At 37.9% G+C, this 27,166-nt stretch overlaps 1 protein-coding gene across 7 annotated transcripts in view; it reads left to right on the top strand.

Annotated features, from left to right (window-relative positions):
* The window catches only part of NRDC (nardilysin convertase), a 99,432-nt gene that overhangs the window by 37,869 nt on the left and 34,397 nt on the right, over positions 1–27,166 (top strand). For 5 of the 7 annotated variants that reach the window (XR_004185126.1, XR_004185127.1, XM_021941515.2 and 2 more), the window contains exons 2-8: positions 8,618–8,906; positions 11,583–11,716; positions 12,777–12,846; positions 13,003–13,084; positions 15,008–15,161; positions 21,594–21,667; positions 25,845–25,940. Coding sequence is in view for 5 of the 7 variants with exons in the window: in XM_021941515.2 (XP_021797207.1) it covers positions 8,618–8,906; positions 11,583–11,716; positions 12,777–12,846; positions 13,003–13,084; positions 15,008–15,161; positions 21,594–21,667; positions 25,845–25,940 (899 nt within the window). In the remaining 2 variants the exon portion in view is untranslated. The remainder of the gene's footprint in view (positions 1–8,617; positions 8,907–11,582; positions 11,717–12,776; positions 12,847–13,002; positions 13,085–15,007; positions 15,162–21,593; positions 21,668–25,844; positions 25,941–27,166) is intronic. The other 2 variants (XM_021941523.2, XM_021941525.2) reach the window with 1 other exon arrangement.

The following is a 27,166-nucleotide window of genomic DNA, read 5'->3' as shown; positions in this document are numbered from 1 at the left end:
ACCAGGTGACTAACCCTTAAATTCTGACCTCCCAGATGATTTGCAGGTAACAGTTTTTAAAGGCAGGGGTAAATTTATCAGGATAGCAGACGAGTTCAGTCCTCAGTTCCTCCTTATCTGAGGTCTGTGTGCCCGCAGATCCTTTTGCAGGTTTCTGAAAAACAACTGAAGAGACAGATGTTGAGATGTTATCTTTAGTTTCTGTAGGGAAGCAAACTTTCTCATGACTCTAACTTCCTTGGCTATTTTAAAGTTACTGTTACTTGCTTATCAAGTTGTATGTTTACTTTCCAACGCTGGGTAGGTGCCAGAAATTCCCCTTGAAATAACTCAAGATTTTCTTTTATTTCTATGCTTAGGGGCCCACAGGCCCTTAAGAGGTGTCCCTGTTCTGTTTCAGCTCTAAGTAATCTGAAATTTGTAAGTGTTGAAGGTAAGGTAGACATGGCTATTTTTTCCTCACTAAATGAATAGCCTGTTGTTTCAGCATCATTTGTTGAGTTGTGGTAGTAAATGGCATTGTAACAGTATTATATACACTGCTCTGTTTTTAGAACCTATTCTCTTTCATTGATCTGTTGGTGTACCTGTTAGTAGTTCAGCTTCATTTCAGTCACCTTAAAAGTCTGTATTTTTATTTATTAAGTTTTTTTTTTTTTTTTTTTTTTTGAGATAGAGTCTTGCTCTGTTGCCCAGGCTGGAGTGCAGTGGTGCAATCTTGGCTCACTGAAACCTCTGCTTCCTGGGTTCAAGTGATTTTTGTGCCTCAGCCTCCAGAGTAGTTGGGATTACAGGCATGCACGACCACGCCTGGCTAATTTTTGTATTTTTAGTAGAGACAGGGTTTTGCCATGTTGGGCAGGCTGATCATGAACTCCTGGGCTCAAGGAATATGCCTGTCTCAGCCTCCCAAAGTGCTGGGATTACAGGTGTGGGCCACTACGCCCAGCCTAAAGTCTGTATTTTTATACCTGGTAAGGCAGTTCCTTCCCCTTGTTCTTCCTTTTCTTTCTTTCTTTCTTTTTTTTTTTTTTTTGATGGAGTCTCACTTTGTTGCCCAGGCTAGAGTGCAGTGACGCGATCTCGGCTCACTGCAAGCTCTGCCTCCCAGGTTCACGCGATTCTCCTGCCTCAGCCTCCCGCGTAACTGGGACTACAGGCGCCCGCCACCACGCCTGGCTAATTTTTTGTAATTTCAGTAGAGACGGGGTTTCCCCGTGTTAGCCAGGATGGTCTTGATCTCCTGACCTCGTGATCCGCCCGCCTCGGCCTCCCAAAGTGCTGGGAATACAGGCGTGACCCACCGTGCCCGGCCATCCTTTTCAAAATGTTCTTGGCATTTTTGTGGGTTTTAGTCCACATGAATTTTAGAATCAGTATGTCAAGTTCCACAAAAAAATCTTGTTGGGTTTTATTTATTTATTTTTAGGCGGAGTCTCGCTCTGTTGCCCAGGCTGGAGAGCAATGGCGTGATCTCTACTCACTGCAAGCTCCGCCTCCAAGGTTCACGCCATTCTCCTGCCTCAGCCGTCCACGTTGCTGGCACTATAGGCGCCCGCCACCACGCCCGGCTATTTTTTTATTTTTTTATTTTTAGTAGAGACAGGGTTTCACTGTGTTAGCCAGGATGGTCTGGATCTCCTGACCTCGTGATCCGCCTGTCTTGGCCTCCCAAAGTGCTGGGATTACAGGCGTGAGCCACCGCCCCCGGCCCTTGTTGGGGTTTTTTTTTTATGGGAATTGCCTTGAATTTATAGATTAACTTGGAGGAAGAATTGGTATCTTTATAACATTGGATGTTGCCACCCAGTAATATAGTATGACTGTTTAGTGAGGTCTTTTATTTCACCTGTAAAGTTTTCTAGTTTTCCTAATGTTGGCTGTGTTTAGTGGTATTAAAAAGAATGTGTTCTAGTGTCATGCTACTTAGGGACTGAGTAGTCCCTGCGAAGCCACGATAAGATTGGGCAAATAACAGACCTTTTTTTGTGCTTCAGTTTCCTTATCCATAAAATGGAAGTAACAACTCATTAGGATTGTTGTGAAGATTAACTGGGTTAAGACGTTTAAGTTAATACATTTAAAATGTGAGCTATTGTTACTAGGTATGTTTATACATTTTATAGTTTATATTGCTTTGGCCAAAGGGATTTGAAAAAAATCTTACTTATCTTTGATGTATAGGAAAGCTACTGATTTTTGTTTATAGTTCTTTGATTTTGGCTACTTTGCTGAACTCTGTTTAGTAGTAATAGTTTTTAGGTTTTGTTTTTGGTAATTCTCTTGCTTGTTCTAGGTAATAATATGTTTTGTAATGATTTGTTTTAGCTTTCAATATTTGTACCTCATAATTATTTTTTATTTATGTACATTTTGCATATTTTTTCATTTATTAGGACCTCCAATACAATATTGAATAGTAGTGACGATAAAGGACATTTTGTTCATGACTGTCTTAAAATGGATTTGATGTTGATTTATAGAAGTGATCCTCCATAAAACTAAGGGCTTTATGTGTACTTAATTTGCTAAGGAGTGAGTTTTGTATTTTTGCAAAATCATTTTTATTGTCCAAATCATAAATGAATTTTTTTATTACAAAAGATTGAAAAAGTTTAAGAATTATAAAGTGTCGGCTGGGCGCAGTGGATCACTTGAGGTCAGGAATTCGAGACCAGCCTGGCCAACATGGTGAAAACCCCGTCTGTATTAAAAATACAAAAATTAACCAAGTGCGGTGGTGCATGCCTGTAGTCCCAGCTACTTGGGGGCCTAAGGCAGGAGAATCACTTTGAACCTGGGAAGTGGAGGTTGCAGTGAGCCGAGACCGCACCACTGCACTCCAGGCTGAGCGACAGAGTGAGACTTGGTCTGAAAAAAAAAAAAAAAGAATTATAAAGTGTGAAAGATCTTTGTACCTCTCTTTACTTTTTCTCCTTTCCCCAGATATACATTACCATTACATTTGGTTTGCATACTTTTAGTTCTATTGTTGTACCTTTATATGCATTTAATGTATACATGTCGTACACATAGCTTTCATTTTTTTTAAACTGGGTGTTAGATTTTGTCTCATATTTTGTTTCATTAAGTATATATTAAGTACCTACTATATATCAGGTCCCCTCCAGGCATTAACATTCTTTTGTTTATTCAACATCTGTTTCTTAAATGTTTGGTATATATATGCCTGGTGTTGTCCCAGGATATAGATGTGAAGGAAAGAAAAGCTCTGTCCTCAGAGATAACATTCTAATGTTGCAGGCAGAAAATAAAATCAAGTAATGATAAATGGTGCGAAGGAGGTTAAAGCAGGATAAAAGAGAATAGAAATGGGCGAAAGAGCTATTTTAGATAGTGTGGTCAGAGAAGGCATTTCTGAAAAGGGGACATTTCTTTTCTTTTCTTTCTTTCTTTCTTTTTTTTTTTTTTGAGACGGAGTCTTGCTCTGTCGCCCAGGCTGGAGTGCAGTGGTGCGATCCTGGCTCACTGCAACCTCAGCCTCCCAGGTTCAAGTGATTCTCCCACCTCAGCCTCCTGAGTAGCTGGGACTACAGGCTCCCACCACTACACCAGGCTAATATTTGTATTCTTAGTAGAGTGGGGGTTTCGCCATTGTTGGCCAGGCTGGTCTTGAACTCCTGACCTCAAGTGATCTGCCCGCCTCGGCCTTCCAAAGTGCTGGGGATTACAGGTGTGAGCCACTGCGCCCGGGTCAAAAGGGGACATTTCATGAAAGACTTGAAAGAGGTAGAGCAGTCAGGCAAATACTTTATCCGGGTCAAGAGCCCCTAAGACCAAAAGAACAGCAAGCACAAAGGCTTTGGACTGAGATTCTGTTGGCAGTGTTTAGGAAACAACAATAAAATCATTTGGTCAGAGCAAACAGAATGAAGGAAGAGTAGTGGGAAAGAAGGTTGGAGAGGTAAAGGGGAATGAGATTATATTGAGCATTATATAGGCCACGGTAAGGATTTTGGATTTTAAGTATGGTGGGAAGCCAATGATGAATTTTGGAAAGGGAAATAGCCTTGTATTAGTTTGCTAAGGCTGCCATAACAAAATATCAAAGAAAGAGTAGCTTAAATAACAGCTATGGGGTCTAGAAGTTCATCAAGCTGTCAGCCTATTTGGTTTCTTTCTTTCTTTTTTTGAGATGGAGTCTTGCTCTGTCGCCCTGGCTGGAGTGCAGTGGCACAATCTCGGCTCACTGCAGCCTTCGCCTCCTGGGTTCAAGTGAGTGATTCTCCTGCCTCAGCCTCCCGAGTAGCTGAGATTACAGGCACGTGCCGCCATACCCGGCTAATTTTTTTGTATTTTTAGTAGAGATGGGGTTTCACCATGTTGGCCAGGATGATCTTGATCTCCTGACCTCATGATCCGTCCACTTTGGCCCTATCTGATTTCTTCTGAGGCCTTTCTGGCTTGTAGTTGGCCTTTTCCTTGGTATCTCCTCACATGGTCTTTTCTCTGTGTGCACACATATCTGGTGTACCATTGTGTTTCCAAATTTCTTCATTTTTTTAAGGGTACCATTCAGATTGGATTTGGACCTACTCTAGAGGCCAGATGTTTAACTTAATTACCTCTTTAAAGGCCCTGTCTCTAAATATAATCACACCCTGAGGTATTAGGGTTTAGGGATTCAACATAGGAATTTTGGGGGAACACATTTCAGCCCATACATAGCAGGGCTCATTTGCTTTACTTAGCCTGCTGAGAATTGACTTGAGGTGTGTGGAGTGGGAGGGGGAGTAGATGGTGGTGGGGGAGGGGGGCGTGGATGGTGGTGGTGGAGGCAGGTGTAGCCAGGTTATTGAGGTGAAAATGGAAACAGAGTTAGGAGATTAGACAAGACGACAACATGCACTATGGAAATAGCTGTGGAGTTGATGAGACGTTATCAGAATTGTGATTTATTTTGAAAGTAGAATGCATAGGATTATTTTGAGAATAGATTTTTAGATTTTTTTCTGTTCTTTTTATTTATGAAAAATTTAAGCTGGAAAAAAATGCACTTTACAAAGACCAAGTACAGTTCCCCTTTCCTGGCTTTTTTTTTCTCCCCAACCTGAGTTGATATCTGATATAGATATTGAGACTACCTCAAATTCTGCTTCTCTATGATTCTGCGTCTCTGAGATTCATCTTAGAATTTATTTCTGGACAGATTGTTCATATTCTTGGAAAACAGCTCTTGGATTTTAACTTGTCCTGCTGTTGGGTTGTGTAAGGGAGGAAAGTAATTTTTTTTTCAACCCTCGTAAGTTATTATTTGGAATGGTCCTCTCTAACAAAAGATTAGCAAAAGGAAAACAAATATAAGTTTGTTAACATGTATAATTCATAAATATATGGGAGATACTCAGAGAATGAGTTGGCTTTTAATTCCAGCTTATATAATATCTTCAACAAAGAACAGTAAATGTTTAGAAAAGTGTCAAGACAGCGAAAAAGAACTTTGAGTCTGTAGGGGCAGCAACTTGTAGAAAGGCAAATAATGGCAGGCAAAGCATAATTAGTAAACTTGTTAATGTGGATTCGTTTGGTGTCGTATCCAGACCAATACAGATGTAAAGTTGTATTTGGTGGTTAACTTGTGTTCTTCCACGGTAGAAAGGGGATGGGTTTTTTTTTGTTTTTTGTTTTTAACCTTTTTTGTCTTTGGAGTAAATTTACGTCCTGCTTTTAGGCAAGTGGAGGGCAGAGAGCTTTCCTGCATCTGCTTTTTAATTGCCTTCAGTTCAACAATCCTTATGCCAAGGAGGCATATTTTGAGGTGGCATATTGCTGTCTCCTACAGTTGACTGTTTGGCACAGAAGTACATGGCCTGACTAGCCAACTTATTATAGAATGAAGGCCTTTACAGCTTCTTTGGAAGTGGTGAATGACAAATCCAAAACTACTCAATTTAAGAACTGGGACCTACTTCTGGTAGTCTCGAACATTTTAATACCTCTGTATCTTTACATGTTGCCCTGCCCTCCCACCCCAACAAGTATTTTGCTTTTTTTTTTTTTTTTTTTTTTTTTGAGACAGGTTTTTGCTTTGTTGCCCAGGCTGGAGTGCAGTGGCATGAACTTGGCTCACTGCAACTTCCACCTCCCGGGCTCAAGCCATCCTCCCATCTCAGCTCTGGAGTAGCTGGGACCATAGATGCACCATGCCTAGCTAATTTTTGTATTTTTTGTAGAGATGGGGTTTTGCCATGTTGCCCAGGCTGATCTTGAACTCCTGGACTCCAGTGATCTACCCGCCTTGGCTATCCAAAGTGCGGGGATTACAGGCGCAAGCCACTGTGCCCCGCCCTGTTTTGCATTTTGTGTTTATCATTCCTTTGCTTTAAAAAAGTTTTATCACACACACATATATATATATGTATACCTAAATAATACACCGTTTACTTTCGCTTGTTTTTTGGCATTATATCAATGGGACTCATATAGTATTTTTTCGTGAGTTGCTTTTTTCACTCATGTTTTTAAGATTAACCAGTGTTGTAGTTTGTGGCTGAATTCTGTATTTCCCTGTGTTACAATATTCCACTGTGAAGAAAATTTTCATTATATGAATATACCACAGTTTTTTATTCTGCTGTCAGTAGACTTGGATTGCTTCTGGTTTAAATAATTGAGCTTATTGCCCTGAGGCTCTCTTTGCTCTTATTTATTGATCTGAAGCTTAGAGTTTTTCTAGGGTTTCCTGGGAAGAACCAGTATCTAAATACATGTTTATAGGTCTGTGGTTTTCTCTGCTGTTTTCTCCATTAATCTGATCAAATTTACACGTCTTCTAATGATTTCTAAAAATTTGTGATCTGCTAACATTGTCCTTTCCTGTTTTCTGTCTATTATGATTTTATTCTCACAAACCAAAAATAAATAAATAAATAACGTTTTTTTCTATCACTTAAATGTGATTATTTTTTATTATTTATTTATTTATTATTTTTTGAGACAGGGTCTCATTTTTCACCCAGACTGGAGTGAAGTCGCCCGATCTGGGCTCGCTGCAGCTGGCTCAAGTCATCCTGGGCTCAAGTCATCCTCCCACCTCAGCCTCCTAAGTAGATGGAACTGCAGGCATATGCCACCATGCCTGGTTAATTGTTTTGTATTTTTTGTAGAAACGAGGTTTCGCTACATTGCCTGCTGGTCTTGAACTCCTGAGCTCTAAATGTGATTATTTTATATGGAAGGTAGATAAATCCCAGTGTTCAGTCTTCCATCTTAGGCCAGAGGTTCTCTTCCTTGTCTTTTTTTGCATGTTATTCTTAGTTTTTGCTTGACTTTTTATCTTCGAGGATTTACTTAAGTGTACCTTGTCTTAGACGCCTTCCCTGACTGCTGCTTTCTTTCTTACATTCTGTGTTTGTCTCTGTCATTGTGTATTGTACTGGCTCATCTCATTATTAGACAGTCAATGCCTGATGGTGAGGAATTTTGTTTTTACCCTTTTTATCCTTAACGCAGCATGGTATCTGATATGTAAAAGGTGTTAAATAAATGCTTATTGAGTAAATACATGAAAAAATTAGTATAAATGGGGCTGGATGCAGTGGCTCATGCCTGTAGTCCTAGCACTTTGCGGGGCCGAGGTGGGTGGATTGCTTGAGCCCAGGAGTTCAAGACCAGCTTTGGTAACATGCCAAAACACTGTCTAAAAAAATACAAAAATTAGCCAGGTAGCCTGTGCCTGTGATCCCAGCTACTCCGGAGACTGAGGTGGGAGGATTGCCTGAGGCCAGGTGGTCAAGGCTGCAGTGAGCTGAGATGGTGCCACTGCACTCTAGCCTACACAACAGAGTGAGACCTTGTCTCAAAAAAAAAAAGGGGGGGGGAAGATGGGAGTGGTCTGTAATAGATACCTAGTCATCAAACTGGCACAGTAGTTTTGCAGATAAGAATCGGGAGCTTGACATGGTGGCACATGCCTGTAATCCCAGCCACTCAGGAGGCCGAGGTGAATTGCTTGAGCCCAAGAGTTTAAGATCAGCCTGGGCCGTAAAGCAAACTGTCTCAAAAAAAAGCAGAATAATCTTCCTGCGGTGCTACCAGTCTGTGGGGGATTTCATTTTCATAGAGATGTAACTGCTTTTTAGTTCATAAAGGCAGTTTTGGAGACTGATATACCAAATATTTTATAGAAAAGAAAAGCAACAGTTTAATTTTGTGTGATTTTGCTTTAATATTAAGCTGACATGACTGCTCTGTATATTGAGGGATACATTTATCTTAGGCTAAGCCTTCTGATATGATAGAATGTTTAAATACTTACAAACTGAGAAATAGGGGAGGCCGAGTGGTGAGTTGTATATGTTTAACTACTAAAATGTGTTTTTTGAATAGGTATATTTATGTAGTTCAAAATTTAAAAATACAAACAGCATATATTATGAAGTGTTCTTACCTTCATTTCCCTCCAGCTGTTCAAAAACGGATTAGCTTTTGGGATTCCCTCTCCAGAGCAACCAATTTTATTAGTTTACAAATAGTGTTAGTTTTGTGTGTGTGTGTGTACTTGTACTTGGATTTTTTTTTTTAAATTCTGCTAAGCTGATTACTTGTATTGGTGTAAAGAACAGCTGAATCAAAATGTGTGTGTGTTTTTTTCCAGATACATCAAATTACAGAATGGCTTGCAGGCACTTTTGATTTCAGACCTAAGTAATATGGAAGGTAAAACAGGAAATACAACAGATGATGAAGAAGAAGAGGAGGTGGAGGAAGAAGACGAAGATGATGACGAAGATTCTGGAGCTGAAATAGAAGATGATGATGAAGAGGGTTTTGATGATGAAGATGAGTTTGATGATGAACATGATGATGATCTTGATACTGAGGATAATGAATTGGAAGAATTAGAAGAGAGGGCAGAAGCTAGAAAAAAAACTACTGAAAAACAGGTGCGAGTCATGTCTGTTTTCTTCTAATTTGGGAATTCTTTGGAATAACTTCTAAACTCAAGCTTTATTTCTTAATGGCAAAAAGGAAGTATATACTTATCTTTTGGTCTTTAGTAAAGGTCTATTCTGTATCAGGATTGCATTTTGAAAACATTTTGCTCCAATTATAAAAGTAATAAATGCTCATTATATAAACTAATGAAATGTAAAGAAAACAAAAATAAACAAAAATATAAAAATCACCCATACCTGTATCTCTCAGAGGTAAGCAACACTCAGAGTTATTTGAATTTATGTGTATTTGTATACATTATATATTTTAAAAACAAATGCTGGTAGATGAGGAGCTGTCGAATTCCTAGCCTGGATTAGAGAAATAAGAGTATGTTATCCTTGGTGAGACTGGAAAAAGAAGAAGAAAAGAATGGGGCTAGTGTGAAATCTTTACATGGGCCTAGGGCTCTAAGAGTTATTGTATGGGTAGTTTCTATATAGATTATTGAGTTTGGTTTAGCTCTCTATATGGGAAAGCAAAGGTCTGAACAAATAAGTACTTTGGAAGAGTTGAAATAGAAACTGGGCAGTTAAGCTTATTTAATATGTAACAACAATCAGTGGATAGATAAATAAGGCTTGATAGGGAGAATCTCTTAATATCTTTTGAAGAATACCTCCATTTTCATAGTAGGGAATACCCAGAGGATAATTTTTGGAGCCATTACAGTGGAATTGACCAGCAAAAGTTGGTTGAAGCTAGTTTCTTGAATATTGATAATATATTCAACATGGTACAGTCTGCATACAAAAAGGCTGAGATGGGCAGATCACTTGAGTCCAGGAGTTCTGAGACTAGGCTAGGTAATGTGGTGAAACACTGTCTCTCTAAAACATTAAAAAAAAAAAAAATTAGTTGGGTGTGGCGTTGTATGCCTGTGGTCCCAGCTACTTGAGAGACTGAAGACGGGAGGATCACCTGAGCCCAGGGAGGCTGAGGTTGCAGTGAGCCTTGATTATATCACTGCACTCCACCCTGGCTGATAGAGTGAGACTTTGTTTCAAAAAAAGTCTCAAAAAAAAAAAGAAAAAGAAGAGAAGTGGCCACCCTTAAAGATGGGAAGAGTTGAGGTATAAGTAGTAGATATGATTTAATAGTCATTCATCTTGGAAAAAATTATTTTTTTTAAAAGGGAGTTGTATCAGTTTTTTACTAAGTTGTTGGATTGAGTCATATTTTTAAGAAACTTTTTGCTGTTTACTACTCAGATTATTAGTGATCCTGTTTTTGGGTAGCATGATAGACCAAGTATTAAATAATTTTAACTTGGAAAGCTGTAGAGATGAACACCAAAACACTGGGGGGAAAAAAGGTATATATATATGTCACTTGATAGTCTGTATGCTAAGGTCTCTATGAACAGATTGGAAATTAATAGATTTACTTTTAACTTAAAATAGATCTCATAATTCCAAATAGAGCATTAATAGAAAGGAAGAAATTATAGAAGTCACAAAATAAAAAGAACACTGACAGGAAACCTGGGTTCTAATTCTGGCTCTGTTCCTGTCTTTCTGCATGATTTTAGGTGTTTTCATTTTCTTTTTTTTCTTCTCAGTTTTAAAACAAGAATATAAAATTCTGAGGCCCATTTTAGCTCTAAGCCTGACCATAAACAAGAATATAAAATTCTGAGGCCCATTTTAGCTCTAAGCTTGACCATGTTATAACTTCTTAACTGAATACTTCTTATCTATATATTTTTTTCTGTATCTTTCCATCTATCTATAAGTAGCTTTTCCCATGATCCAACTTCTTTATATTTCCTATTAACTGACAAAGCATTTTACAACAATTAAAAATTGTTTTGACAGGCATTTTAAATGTCAAGACATTATAGCATACTTTAGATTTACACAGCAATTGTGAACACCTCTGACAAATGAACATGTGTGTTCAGCCTTTTTGGCACCCCTTTTTGTTTTGCTTAGGTAGATCAAATTCTAAGTTGATCTTTTCTAGCAGCAGGGTTGGTGTCTAGTGATCATTTTTAAAATGGCTTAGATGCTACCTTTCTTTTCTGATAATTCAGTGTGATATAATCCTTATAAGATATTGACCACTAATTTTACGGATTATCCTACTGGGACAGTGGAACCTAAGTAGTTTGAAGACGAGATCAAATTGTTTTGATTCAGAAGCAATGGGTTCACTAGTGAAAGGAAAGATCCCATGATCGTAAGTGGTAAATGTTTATATTTGTTGAATAACTTTCTGAAAAAAGGAAATAAAGTAGATTAGCCTTGGTAAGAGGTGGCTTAAGAGTGGTTTTATAATCTAATTTTTATTTGAAAAATTTGTGAACCTTGTTTAAGGTAAATATGAGAATTAATAAAGGAAGTGAGAAGAAAAATATTTGATCGTTTTTTGGGTAACATTTACCTAATTAAGAAGTTAACTACTTTTCTGAGGCATCTTTTTTATCCCTCTCCATTTTCCTCCTTCCAAAAAAAGTTGTTCTTGATTTTAAAAGTTTGATAAATTAAAAAGATTGAAATTTAAATATAATATACATTGAATTAAGATTTGTTCAGGGCTTTCTTAATTCAGTTCTCAAGTATGAATTTCTCAGGTATGAATTTTTTAGGTAGAAAATTCTCAAGTATGAATTTCTTTTCTAGCAATTGCAGAGCCTGTTTTTGCTGTGGTCAAAGCTGACTGATAGACTGTGGTTTAAGTCAACTTATTCAAAAATGTCTTCAACCCTGCTGGTCGAGACAAGAAATCTTTATGGGGTAGTTGGAGCTGAAAGCAGGTTAGGCACCTATTAAAACATCACAGAACAGGTTAGATTGTGGTTTGGAGAACTGGATATTCCCCAATGTTTTAACTGAGTTTATGTGCCTAAGTCTTCAAAACGGGGTTTATAGTATCAAGCGAGGCTGTTTGGTTCTTCTGAAAACACACTTTCATTTTCTGAAACATGGCTAGACTTTATGCCAGGTACATGCTATTTTTGAAAAGCTCTTTTTTTAAGAGGGTAACTTTATCAAAACAATCTGTTTCACTAAATATGTTAGCCCTGTAAAATTGACATTTTCAAAGTTTGAAGAAAACAAACAAATTTGGGAAAGTTAATAATTCATCTTTCTATCTTCAAGGATTCAAATTGACTGTTTTTTTCTCCTGTTTTTGTCTTTTAACTTACTGTAATTATGCCCCAATACTTCGGGTGCAGTGGCTCACGCCTATAATCCCAGCACTTTGAGGGGCTGAGGTGGGAAGATTGTTTGAGTCCAGGAGTTTGAGACCAGCCTGGGCCTCATAGCAATACCCCGTCTTAATAAACAAAACAAAACAAACAAACAAAAAAACAATAATTTGAAGTGCAATTTGGTGTACCTCTTGGCCATCAATTTTGTTAAAAACTCTGATTTTCCCAAAGTATGGGGATAATATATACTGATAAGTAATGTATGCTATATATCTTCAATTAGAAGTGAAGAACTAAAAAGCATTTTTAACATTTAGTTATATTTTTTAATAGCTACCGATTTTATCTTTTTTATCACTTACTATTTTTGTTAGATGTTTTCCTAAAATGTTATCTTATTCTATCTTAACAAAATTTTCTGAGTTACATGTTGCGAGGTTTCACATCTAGTAACTGAGTCACTCAACACAAAGCTTTTAATTGCTTAGAGACCTTCAGAGATATCTACCTAGATATGTTATTTCCGCAGATTTCCAAAACCTAATAATTCAGGGGAAAAACTTGGTTCAGAATTCTGAAATGCTGACGTGAAGTGGTATTTGGGTGGGCTGTCCAGTCCCTTTTCCCTTTTTTTCTGTCTGTTTCTGCTTTTTTTCCTTAGGTCTGCACCTGTTCAGCATTTGGCAGGATGGCAAGAGGAGGAGCAGCAGGGTGAAACTGACACAGTTCTGGTGAGTTTCACTTTGCTGCTCCTCCTGATTCTCAGGGAAAGAATTTTGTTACTCCTATTGGAAAGCATCCATCTCCAAATGAATCCTTAAGATAAGATGCGAATATTATTCCTTTAGGGTTGACTCAACTATTTGTATGTGTTCTAATTACTCCAGTCTGCAGCGGCTCTTTGTGTTGGAGTTGGGAGTTTTGCTGATCCAGATGACCTGCCGGGGCTGGCACACTTTTTGGAGCACAGTAAGAATTTGTAAAATATTATTCCCTGGTGTGTGGTTTTTTTTCCACCTCTGAACTTATATGAATTGATGTCAGAGATTCGTAATTGATTTGGCAGAAGTATGATATATTTAGCAAGAGAAAGGCTAAGAAAAAATCCTTGATTTATGAATATCATGGGGAAAACTTAATCTGAGTGTACTTATATTGAAAATTAGAATGAAACCACATAGAAAACTTTTAAACTGTAGATGTCACTATTGTTGAGCTGTGTTAAGGCCAACAGATCAGGAGATGATTGCCATTTTCTAGGAAATGGCCAGTCCTGGGGAGGGCAGTCCCTTCCAGGGTTAGCAAGGTCCCCAGCCAAAGCATCAGAACTATGGGAATTCCCTGGGTGAGGTGGCTCACACCTGTAATCCCAGCACTTTGGGAGGCTGAGGTGGGTGGATCACTTGAAGTCAGGAGTTCGAGACCAGCTGGCCAACATGGTGAAACCCCGTCTCTACTAAAAATACAAAAATTAGTCGGGCGTAGTGGCATGCGCCTGTAATCCCAGCTACTCGGGAGTCTGAGGCAAGAGAATTGCTTAAACCTGGGAGGTGGAGGTTGCAGTGAGCTGAGGTTGTGCCACTGTACTCCAACTTGGGTGATAGAGCGAGACTCTGTCTCAATAAAAAAAACAGAAAAAAACTAGAAATTCAAAAGGCATGATTAATATAAAAACAAAACAATAGAAACTTTTCATTTAATTTGGAATGTGCCTAAATAAAACCTGTGTGGGGCCAGGCATGGTGGCTCACTCCTGTAATCCCAGCACTTTGGGAAGCCAAGGCAGGTGGATCACCTGAGGTCCGGAGTTTGAGACCAAGCTGGCCAACATGGTGAAACCCCATCTCTACAAAAATGCAAAAGTTAGCTGGGCATGATGGCACACACCTATAATTCCAGCCACTCTGGAGGCTGAGGCAGGAGAATCGCTTGAACCCGAGAGGCAGAGGTTGCAGTGAGCCGAGATCGCGCCATTGCACTCCAGCCTGGGCGATGGAGTGAGACTCCAGCTCAAAAACAAACAAAAAAACCCTATGTGGATGTTATATAGTTACAAATATTTATTTTTATTTTACAAATATTTATTTTAAATTACTCATTTTTTAATGGTCTGGTTTTCTAAAGTATTTGAGGGTACTTCTTACTTTGTGAATTTTTATAGTAGCATTAATCTGCATATGTTTGTGCTGAAATTTTAATCTCCTTAAATTTAATTAAAGAGATTAAGTTGTAAAAGCAGTAGCAGTTAATCTGCATACATGTTTGTGGATTTGTTTGAATTTTAATCTAATTAATTAAAGATACATTTTAACCTATTTAGATTTAAATCTCTTTTTGATCTCTTTATAAATTTTATGTTTGTCTTATCTTTCTTTAAAGATGAAATTTTTTTTTTTTTTAGTATAAAAGTAACACGAGCGTTATAGAAAGTTACAAAAACAAGTGTAATTAAGAAAGTATTATTTAGGGTCGGGTGTGGTGGCTCACACCTGTAATCCCAGCACTTTGGGAGGCCGAGGTGGGCGGGTCACTTGAGGTCAGGAGTTGGAGACCAGCCTGGCTAACCTGGTGAAACCCCATGTCTACTAAAAATACAAAAATTAGCTGGGCATGGTGGCACATGCCTGTAATCCCAGCTACTTGGGAGGCTGAGGCACAAGAATTACTTGAACCCAGGAGGCAGAGGTTGTAGTGAGCCAAGATTGCATCACTGTGCTCCATCCTGGGTAACAGAGTGAGACTCTGTCTCAAAGAAAAAAAAAATTCAGACATAACTATTTGATGTGTTGATCTATTTTCTTTCAGTTTTTCTTTGCATATAGGAAAGTTCATACGTGATAAAAATATTGTCTATATCTTTGTGTTGTGTGACTTTGTGTTCTTTCCATTTAGTGGTATTCATGGGTAGTTTGAAATATCCAGATGAGAATGGGTTTGATGCCTTCCTGAAGAAGCACGGGGGTAGTGATAATGCCTCAACTGATTGTGAACGCACAGTCTTTCAGTTTGATGTCCAGAGGAAGTACTTCAAGGAAGCCCTTGACAGGTAACTAACTCTAAATATATTTTAATTTTAATGATCTAATAACACTTTGCAAATGTAAATAGAGTATTCTTGTACTGTAGAATTGTCACAATACTTTACTTGGACCAGGCATGGTGACTCATGCTTGTAACTCAAGTACTTTAGGAGGCTGAGGTAGAAGGATCGCTTAAAGCCAGGAATTTGAGACCAGCCTGGACAAAATAGTAAGAACTTGTCTTTACAAAAATAAGTAAATAAAAAATTAACCAAGCATGATGATGAGTGCCTGTAGTCCTTGCTCAGGAGGCTGAGGTGGAAGGATTGCTTGGGTCCAGGAATTCGAGGCTGTAGTGAGCTACATTCACACCACTGAACTCCAGTCTGGGTGACAAAACTTTATTTGGAGAAAAAAGCTGTTAAACTATTAAATATACTTTGACTCTTATTCTATTATATATAGTCTTTGTATTAAAGATTAAAATAAAACTCAACACCTTTTGGGTTTTATTAATTTTATTAATAATGTATTCTCTATTGACTCATTATTTTATATATATATATATTTTTAAAGAGATATGGTCTTGCTGTGCTGCCTAGGCTGGAGTGCAATGGTATGACTGGCCATCAATTGCATGAATGTGTGGCTCAGTGCAACCTCAGTCTCCTGGGCTGAATGTGCCACCGCCCCAGTTAATTTTCAAATTTTTTGTAGAATTGGGGGTCTCGCTGTATTGCCCAGGCTGGTTTCAAACTCCTGGCCTCAAGTAATCCTCCTGCCTCAGCCTCTCAAAGTGCTGGGATTATAGGTGTGAGCCACTTTGCCTAACTATTTAAAAAACAGAATTTAGTAGAAAATATGGAGAAACAGAGAAGCAAAAAAAGGATAAGATTGCCTCTAATTTTACAATCTAGAGATAACCACCATTGATGTTTTGGTATAGACCCATCTATATTTATTAACGTATACTGATCATATTGTTCATACCCTTTTATAATTAATTTTTTTGTTTGTTTGTTTGTTTTTGAGACGGAGTCTTGCTCTGTCACCAGGCATGAGTGCAGTGGAGCGATCTTGGCTCACTGCAACCTGCGCCTCCCAGGTTCAAGCAGTTCTCTTGCCTCAGCCTCCCGAGTAGTTGGGACTACAGGCATGCGCCACCACGCCCAGCTAATTTTTATATTTTTAGTAGAGACAGGGTTTCACCATGTTGTCCAGGATGGTCTAGATCTCTTGACCTCGTGATCCGCCCACCTCGGCCTCCCAAAGTGCTGAGATTACAGGCGTGAGCCACCATGCCCGGCCTATAATTAATTTTAAACAAGATATATCATTTTAACTTATATAATTTATAAAACATGATTTTTAGTGATGATATGTTATTTACATTGTATAGAAGTACCATAAGGTGTTTAACGAGTTACATGTGATTGGACAGTTGAGTTGTTTCCAGTTTTCTAATACTGTAATGGTGTGATGACTATCGTGATCTCTGTGAATATTCTTAATTATTTCTATTAAGTTCTAAGAAGGGAAATTACTGAATATATTTGCAAATATAATTTTAAGACTTGTTTTTTTTCTTTAAGCTTTCGAAATTCATTGCAAAATTGTTTTCCAGAAAGTTTGTCAGTACAATAGTAGAAGTTTGAGATTATATGGTTGCAAACCAAAGTCTACACTGGAAAAAAGTAGAAAAGTAGAAAAAAGTTATACCTAATTCTAGATATATGCAAGATTGAAATGTTAAAAAAAAAAAGAAAGAAACCTCTCATTTGTCTAGTATGATGTAAGCTCCTTCAGAGTAGGAATTTTTGTCTATTTTTTGTTGATTCATCTGCAAATCAAGAATTTGGTAGATACTCAGATTTGTTAAATGAATTAATGCAGTTCCTTTATAGCAAAAATTACCATAAAATCAAAAGATAAATGACCAAAAAAAAAATTTTAAAACATGGCAGAGATTTAATATTTAAAAAAAAATTGGCCTGGTGCGGTGGCTTACACCTGTAATCACAGCACTTTTGGGGGCCGAGGTGGGGGGATCACTTGAGGCCAGGAGTTCGAGACCAGCCTGGCCAACACGGTGAAACCCTGTCTCTACTAAAAATACAAAAATTAGCTGGGCTTGGTTGCATGTGCATGTAATCCCAGTTACTTGGGAGGCTGAGACAGGAGAATCGCTTGAATCCAGGAGGTGGAGGTTGCAGTGAGCTGAAATCGTGGCATAACGCTCCAGCCTGAGTGACAGAGTGGGACTCTGCTCAAAAACAAAATAAAAAAGGTAAAAAGAAATTATCTCTTTTCTTAAGAGATTAATTTGATCTGGAAAAATCTTTTGTACATATTCCTATAAATTGGAAGCATATGCCACTTTTTTTTTTTTGTTTTGGAGACAGAGTCTCACTGCGTTGCCCAGGCTAGAGTGCAGTGGTGTGATCTTAGCTGACTGCAACCTGATGCCTATAGTTGAGCACTTTGGGAGGCCAAGGTGTGCAGATCACTTGAGCCCAGGAATTTGAGACCAGCCTGGCCAACATGGTGAAACCCCATCTCTACTGAAAATACGAAAATTAGCTGGGTGTGGTGAAGCAGGCCTGTAATCCCAGCTGCTTGAGAGGCTGAGGCACGAGAATTGTTTGAACCTGGGAGACAGAGGTTTCAGTGAGCTGAGATCGCACCACTGTACTCCAGCCTGGGTGATGGACGGAGACCCTGTCTCAAAAAAAAAAAAAAAAAAAAAAAAAAGAAAGATAAATTAGTGAAGGCAATGCAAATGGTGCCTGAGATGATCTTTCCTATAAATTTAGACAGGATCAGCAATACCTTCAGAGGAGACTTTAACTATATAACTCTGAAGAAAACTGCATCTTTGCTCTTGTTACAGAATTCTCAGCTCTTAAGTTTTACAAAATCCAAACAGGTCTTTGTATGTGTGAAGAAATCTTAAGCAGAAGACAAGTTGAATTTTTACAACTTTATATTTAGCTATGTCCATATATAAAGAAGGAAAAATAACTGATTTTATTGGGAAAAAGGATAGGCAAATAGTATGTATGATATGAATACATTCTGGCTATCTCAGAGATTATGAAATTTGATATAAAATGTAATTAAGAAGTTTATTTTGTTTCCTTTTAAAGAGTTGTTCTAAATATATTTTGTACAAGGACTGCTTCATCATCTAAGAATATCACCTTACACATTTATTTTTATTTAAAAAGAAAGCCACCCAATTAATAAGCAGAAAGCCACTGCATTAATAGGATAAATTAATGAGAATATCGAATCATAAATTTTTACCATAAGTAGAGCATTATAGGATGTAAATACTATAATAAATGCTATAATATTATACTTCTACAATGTGTAAGGAATGAAAAGCCTTTATACATGTGTAATATGCTCTTATATAACATGGATTAAGTACCTGTTTTTAATAGGTTAGCAAAATCTGATTCCCTCACACAGGCCACATTGTTTATAAGTATCTTGTATCATTTAAATAAACAGCTGAGGAAATGACTAAATTTTTACTCCAGTAAGTGAGCATGGAAGCCGTCTTTACCATGGTGGCATCTTCTATTTTCAGTAAATTTGAACTTTATTTTATCAGTATTTCATGGTAAGAGTGACAAATACCAAAGCTTAGGATGTCCACTTCTAACAGGAGACCCTCCCCATTATAAGCTGGGAATACAGAATCTTCACCTTCAGCTTGTGGAAATGGATGAGGCATCCTGAGTAGTTACAGCCTAGATTCCAAGGGCCTAAGTATTATGGGGCACCCGAAGTCTTGATTGTGGCTTCATGGGCCAGAGCTGGTAGTGTTCCCAGGAGCCTGGGAGAAGCAAACATAAGCCCTCTCAAAAGGAAGATGCCTTCCTCCTAGGCCCTAAATTGTTACAAATATTTTTTCAAGTAAAATAACCAACATTCAGTCAAAAATAAGCAGGTACTCAGGAAAATAATGCAACATGATTGAGAACAGATAACACAAACAGGTTCTTAGACATCTCAAGTATTGGCATAGTTACACACAATTTCTAAAATAATTATACTTTCTATTTTTTAAGAAATAAAGGCCAGACGCGGTGGCTCATTGCCTGTAATCTCAGTACTTTGGGAGGCCGAGGCGGGTGGATCACCCGAGGTCAGGAGTTTGAAACCAGCCTGGCTAATATGGTGAAACCCCATATCTACTAAAAATACAAAAATTAGCTGGGTCCGGTGGCGGGCGCCTGTAGCCCCAGCTATTCAGGAGGCTGTGAGGCAGGAGAATCACTTGAACCTGGGAGGCAGAGGTTGCAGTGAGCCAAGGTAGTGCCACTGCACTCCAGCTTGGGTGACAGAGCGAGACTCCATCTCAAAAAAAAAAAAAAAAAAGAAAGGACAAATTTGAATATACTTGCAAGGAAAAAGAAACTCAAATATGACCTAGGAGATTTGTAAAATGAAAAGATACATCTGGAACTGAACTATGATAAAAAATTGAAAAAGTAATGGACAAGTTTAAGAGTAAATAGAGTTGAAGATAGAATTAGTAAGCCAGAAGATAAACCAGAAGGAATTAACCCAAATATAGCATAAAGAACATATATAACCCAAATATAGCATATAGCACAAAATTAAAAATACAAAGAATATAAGGCATAGAGGATAGAATGAAAATATCCCATATATTTAACTTGGAGTCCTAGAAGGAGGAGAGAGAAAATTGAAGTAGAGACAACATTTGAAGGGTTGATCACTGGAAAATTTTCAGAACCTGTTGTAAGACATCAAATCAGAGATTAAAGTCTAATAACTTCCAAAAGGATACATTAGAAGAAATATAGAAAATTTTTGCCAGATAAACGAGAAAATTTTCTTCAAAGGAAGATGAGTTACACTTACAGATGACTACTTAACCTCAGTGCTCTGAAGAAAAATAACTACCAACTAATAACTAGAATCACAAATTGTACACTAAATAAAAATATCTTTTAGGAATGTTAGTAGGCTGGGCATGATGACTCATGCCTATAATCCCAGCAGTTTGGAAGGCCAAGGCAGGTGGATTACTTGAGCCCAGGAGCTGGGGACCAGCCTGGGTAACATGGTGCGGGGAAAAAGTTAGCAGGGCATGATGGTGCATGCCTGTAGCCTTAGCTACTTGGGATGCTGAGGTGGGAGGATCACCTGAGCCTGGCGAGGTCAAGGCTCCAGTGAGCCATGATGTGCCACTACACACTCCAGTCTGGGTGACATAATTAAATAAAATTAGTTTCATTATTTAAGTCAACAGAAATTATCCAACCCATCATTAATCATACCAAGTACTGAAAAGAAAAAAAATGCCCCAGTATATCTAGCAGGTAGTTAAGTTAAAAGTTACCTTATTGCAGGCAAAAGTTAAAAATTTATTAAGCCTGAGCAATGTAGGGAGACCCTGTCTCTACAAAAAATTTAAAGATTAAAAAAAAAAATAGTAGTGCACATCTCTAGTCTCAGCTACTTCGGAGGTTGAGGCAGGAGGATTGCCTGAACCCCGCAGTTTGAGGCCACAGTGAGCAGTGATTGTGGCACTGCATTCTAGCCTGAGTGATAGAGTGAGACACTATATCCAAAAAAAAAAAAAGTTAACATTTTAGGAAATTAATTTTTTAAATTGTTTTATTTTGCTGGAAAAACACCAATTTTTGAATAATTTTTAACAATTTAATTGCATTGCTATTATATATTTATATAAGTGGAATTTGTATGTGTAATTTGATACATCACAGTTTATATAATTAAAAATTAATTTAAAAAGCAGATAAAATTATAAGATTAACTTAAATACCAAGTCTTTAAAATTCTGATTTAACTTTTAACTGAAATGTTTTTAGTCATTTGTAACCTTGCATTGAACTAAAAAAGTAAGCTTTATGTACTCTCTCTATAAAAACATAGATGTACATAACATTACATAAATAGACTATCTGTGGTATTATAGTTTTACAAAGGAATGAATAGGAGAAAATTTCTGAAAAGGCTCCTAAGGGTTGATAATGGAAATACAAAGGGCTGATAAATATTGGTTTAGAAATAGATATATAGGTAATAAAACTATAAAGAAAAAGAGATAAATTACTACTATACATTCAGGATATTTCATGAGGTAAGGGTGTGAGCCAGGTGCTTCTGGAGTATTGACTATGGTCTGTTTCTTCACCTGGGTGGGCCACTCAGATGTCGTTTATATGTTCATATTTTATTAACTTTTCTGTATGATTGTTATTAAATATATTTCACAATGAAAACGTTAAAGTAACATGTAGATATTAGTTTAAAATATAGAAATGCAGATTATTTAGATTTTACATACTTAGGATTGTGAATTAAATCTCCAACTTAGTTTCTTAATTAAAATAATAGATGTTGATTGATGAAAGTGAACAAAAACAGAAATGCCAGTTTTGTTTTTTGTTCAGATGGGCCCAGTTCTTCATCCATCCACTAATGATCAGAGATGCAATTGACCGGGAAGTTGAAGCTGTTGATAGTGGTAAGAGGAGTACTTTATGTGTAACTACAGTTTTTTCCTTCATGAAACCAGTTACTTATTACATTTATCCTTCTTTATCTCTAGACCATTTTATCTTTATATTTTAAAGTACTAAATTGAAATATGTGTTGTGTTTATTCCTGAAGTCATTAAACGTCTAATTCAGTGTAGATTTGAAGTAAATGAAAGGGATGGTGGATTTTAGTTTTTTCATCCTTTGTTTTTTGAAGGTTTTACCATAGGGGCTAATCTTTTGAGATTCAAAGATTGAAGACTATGGAGGAAAACAATGTGCTTATATAGGGTGAGGCTTCATTATAGCTCTGTGCTATAAATATTCCTTAATTATATAGTACCAATAAATATCACCATTGTATATTATCCCTGCTTGATTTATTTAGGTATTAGAAACATTTAATACTAGATTTGAGGGGACTTCCAGTTCATATAGGTTAGGCTTGGCTTATAGCGACTGCAAGTCTGTATTTGTTCCACTTTTTGTAGTATTTTCCTCCTTGGTTTGATGCAGTGTCTAGTTCTAATAGTGATTTAAAGCATTTACTAGGCTGAGTAAACTAACAGATGGCTAGAGTGATCTATCTGGAAGTCAGCAGACCCCTGTTTAACTTACAGAAGTGTCTCTAGCTGTGGCATTCAGTTTATTTGTAAAAGAGGATGGAATGGTTAGGCTCCTTCTAGCTATAGTAGCTCCTTGGAAATCAAGGATTTATTTTCTTCATTTTTTCACTTGCCTAGCACAGCGTCTGTTTTACCTTAAACCCAGTTAAAACCTGTTGAATGGATGAAAAAGCAAAACAACTGAGGATAACTGTAAAAGCACTTTCCGTATTTTGAGACTCAAGAACTAGGTGCTTTCTAGTATGTTTTTCTTTATACAGTTTCTAGAGTGGGTTGACACCAGTGTTTAAACAAGCAGACCTTTAAGTAGATTTTACAATTTTAAACCAGAATATATTTTATTATGCTTTGAAAAATTATGCTGAAAGAAATATATATGTATATACAACACAGTATGGAGTTTTGGTTTATGCTGAACTAAAGTAAAAATTCTGTTGTGCTTTTGTTCATTTGTTTCTTTCTTTTTTTTTTTTTAATGATAGGAGACCTAGATTTCAATCTGATCCAACAGTTGTAACTGATGCAATAAATTACTTATTAACCCGTTTTGAAAGCTCAGTAATCAGGTGTTATTTTTTTCTAGTCTATTCAGATGGGACAATCTTTCTTCTGTCTTTCAGGTTTTACTTGTCTCATTCACATCTCTTTAGTTGTCTGCATGATTGGATGGCCAGGTCCATGTATAAGAAAATGAAGACTGTTGAGCCTTCAACAGCTCTGGCAAATTCATCTTATAGGGTCATTTTCCTTTTCCTTTATTTGTCTCCACCTGCATATGGAAGAGATTCTTTCTGTCCTGGCTTTTAAATTTGTTAACTAGTGGTAACTTCATCACTAGGTCATTGTTCCCTATACTCATATCAGTTTTTGGTCTAATCTTTCAATGGAGGATTTGTACACATACATTTATAAACGTTTATTTGCACAATGCAAGTAGATTTGTTCAGTCTTTTATAATTTCCTTGAATATATTTATTTTTATTTTATTTATTTTTTGAGACACAGTCTTGCTCTGTTGCCCAGGCTGGAGTGCAGTAGTGCAATCTCAGCTCACTGCAACCTCTAACTCCTGAGCTCGAGTGGTTCTTCTGCCTCAGCCTCCCAAGTAGCTGGGACTACAGGTGCCTGCCACCATGCACAGCTAGTTTTTGTATTTTTAGTAGAGACGGGGTTTCACTATGTTGGCCAGGCTGGTCTTGAACTCCTGACCTCAGGTGATCTGCGTGCTTCAGCCTCCCAAAGTGCTGGGATTACAGGCATGAGCCACTGCACCTTACCTGAATACATTTAATAACAGAAGCTCATATAACATATCTACATGGTAGGTTTTAAAAATAGAATTAATTTGGGAGGCCAAGGCGGGCGGATCACGAGGTCAGGAGATTGAGACCATCCTGGCCAACATGGAGAAACCCCATCTCTACTAAAATACCAAAAATTAGCTGGGTGTGGTGTTGTGCACCTGTAGTCCCAGCTACTTGGGAGACTGAGGCAGGGGAATTGCTTGAACCCGGGAGGCGGAGGTTGGAGTGAGCTGAGATTAGCACCACTGCATTCCAGCCTGGCGACAGAGCAAGATTCCGTCTCAAAAAAAAAAAAAAGAAAGAAAAAAGAATTTTTTTATTGCTAAGAGGAGATTATGGAGAAATTATTGTTATTATTTTTGAGACCGATTCTTCCTCTGTTGCCCAGGCTGGCGTGCAGTGGCTCTATCTTGGCTCACTGTAACCTCTGCCTCCTGGATTCAAGCAATTCTGCCTCAGCCTCCCAAGTAGCTGGGACTATAGGTGCGTGCCACCATGCCCAGCTAATTTTTGTATTTTTAGTAGAGATGGGTTTCCCCATGTTGGCCAGGAGGCTCTCGATCTCTTGACCTCATGATCTGCCCGCCTCGGCCTCCCAAAGTGCTGTGATTACAGGTGTGAGCCACCATACCTGGCCTGGAGAAATTATTATTATTATTGTTTTGAGACAGAGTCTCTCTCTGTCACCCAGGCTGGAGTGCAGTGGCGCGATCTTGGCTCACTGCAAGCTCCACCTCCCAGGTTCACGCCATTCTTCTCCCTCAATGTCCTGAGAAGCTGGGACTACAGGCGCCTGCCACCATGCCCTGCTATTTTTTTTTTTTGTATTTTTAGTAGAGACGGGGTTTCACGGTGTTAGCAGGATGGTCTCGATCTCCTGACCTCGTAATCCGCCCGCCTTGGCCTCCCAGGGTGCTGGGATTACAGGCGTAGGCCACCGCACCTGGCCCACTCTTCATTTCTTCGTAAAGTTTTCCTCATAGTCGTCACACAGGCTACATTCATTTCAATGTAGTAATTGACTTTTTATTTTAATGATAGTTTATGCTCATATAAACATATATAATTGCCTACCTAGTGTGTCTTACTGACTGAGATGAAAGGCATGTCCAATGCCTTTTTAAATCTTAATTATGTGTCAAAGTGCAGTCTCTAGTTTTATTTACTTCTTTATTTTTAATGTTTCCTTTCCAAATGTGGTCTCTAAGTGTTCAGCTATTTATACTCTATTTTTGTCAGTTACAAGGGGTCTTAAATCACTTTTCGTAGATATGTTTACAGGTCTGCTATATTACCTGTTATTGCAGAAATGTGGTGGCTTGAAATAAAACATTTATTTTCTTACAGTTTTGGAGGAATGGAATCAGGTACGTTAGATCTTCCTCAAGGTTATTGAGCTTAGTGTCAGAACTGCAATTCTAGCGGTTTTTAGTCCATTTGGGCTGCCATAACAGAGTCCCACACACCGGGTGGCTTATAAACAACAGAATTGTTTCTTACAGTTTTGGAGGCTGAGAAGTCCAAGATCAAAGAACTGGCAGATTTGGTGTCTGGTGACAGCTCTCTGGTTCATAGACAACTGCCTTCACTCTTTGTCCTCATACAGCAGAAGGGGCAAGGGAGCACTCTGAGGTCTCTTTTACAAGGCACTAATCCATTCATGAGGGCTCTGCCCTCATTACCTAATCATTTCTCATTGGCCCCTACCTCCAAATACCATCACATTGGGGATTAAGTTTCAACGTAGAAATTTTGGGTAGGGGGGACACAAACATTCAGTCTTTAGCGGTAGCCAAGGTATTTCTGACTTCAAAGTGATTGTTCTTAGCCATCATACTTTATTACCAACATAGTTGGTTTTGGAAGAAATTTAAACAATATATATGACCAAGTTCCCAGATACAAGGTTTAATATTTTATTAGCATTTTCATCAGTAAAATCTTGTACATAGCATCCTAGAGCTGAAACTTTCAGATCATTAACTACCTTGTGTTTCATTTGAAAAATAAGGGTAAAACTCTGGTAAGCTGAATTGATTTACCCAAAATTACAGGTCATATTAAGTCATAGAGCCAGGCCTGGATCATTGAGTTTCCCACTTCAGTCTTATAACACATGATTCATAAAGTTAATTTTTGTTACTTCCTTGCTTTCCGTTCTGTAAGTTTGAATTTCCATATAATAAAGGAGATACTGAATTTTGTTTTATTATGTGTTTCTTTAAAATTGACAGAATATCAACTTGCAAGGCCTTCTGATGCAAACAGAAAGGAAATGTTGTTTGGAAGCCTTGCTAGACCTGGACATCCTATGGGAAAATTTTTTTGGGGTAAGATACTAAATACATCATCTTATTTCATATTTTCTAGTTAAGATTTAGAATAAGAAAAGTTGACAAGGAATTGAAAATTATAAAGCTAGAGCCCCTAGGTACCCTTTGCCTTTTAGGATAGCTAGTTAGCCTTTCAAACACGAAGTTGTTAAATATGCCAGTATTTGGTTCTCTAACAATGAATATAGCAAGAATAATACCTTACATTTTGTGAATGCTTTTGAAGTGCCAGACACTATGCTAGCACTACATGAATTATTTCATTTGATCATTATCACAATGTTCAGAGATAGGTACCATTATCATCTCCATTTAAAGATAAACAGGTTTAGGCCAGGCGTGGTGGTTCACACCTGTAATCCCAATGCTTTGGGAGGCTGAGGTGGGAGAATCACTGGAGCCCAGTTCAAAACCAGCCTTGGCAACATAGTGAGACCCCATCTCTGTTTTAAATTTCAGTCAAGTTATGTAATTTGTTTAAATCACGCAGCTAGTAAGTGGTGGATGTGAGATTTGGACATCTGTTTATCTGATTATAAAGTCCGCGCTCTACCTCAGCCTGACATGTCCATTTGTCAACAGAGTTACCAGTGGTTTCTGTAAGAGTTTTTTTAACTGTGACTTAATTTTGTTCATCTGGTAAACTGTTTAACTGGTGTCTGTTTTTCATAATGGCATTTTCTTAGTGGTAGGATTTAGTTACAGCCTCATATTAATCCTGTTGACTATAGAGTAAAATTTAGGACGAGATGATCTAAATTATTCTTTAAAGGGTGCTTTGTTTCCCTGTATATTTCTGTACAGTTATATACATTTTATTGGGCATTCTTGCTTCATGTGTTTTATTTTTAAGAATTAGCTGGGCACGGTGGCTCACACCTGTAATCCCAGCACTTTGGGAGGCCAAGGCGGGTGGATCATGAGGTCAGGAGTTTGAGACCAGCCTGGCCAAGATGGTGAAACCCCGTCTCTACTAAAAATACAAAAATTAGCCGGGTGTGGTGGTGCACGCCTGTAGTCCCAGCTACTTGAGAGGCTGAGACAGGAGAATTGCTTGAACCCAGGAGGCGGAGGTTGCGGTGAGCTGAGATCATGCTATTGCACTCCAGCCTGGGCAACAAGAGTGAAACGCTGTCTTTAAAAAAAAAAAAAAAAGGATTACACAAACCTATTATTAAAATAATTAGAAAGAACCTGGATTGAATACTGCTAGACTAATTATT

This window comes from Papio anubis, chromosome 1 (assembly GCF_008728515.1).
Source record: "Papio anubis isolate 15944 chromosome 1, Panubis1.0, whole genome shotgun sequence".
NCBI lineage: Eukaryota > Metazoa > Chordata > Mammalia > Primates > Cercopithecidae > Papio > Papio anubis.
The sequence above is the reverse complement of the archived record's forward strand: the minus strand, read 5'-3'. Positions and strand labels throughout refer to the sequence as shown.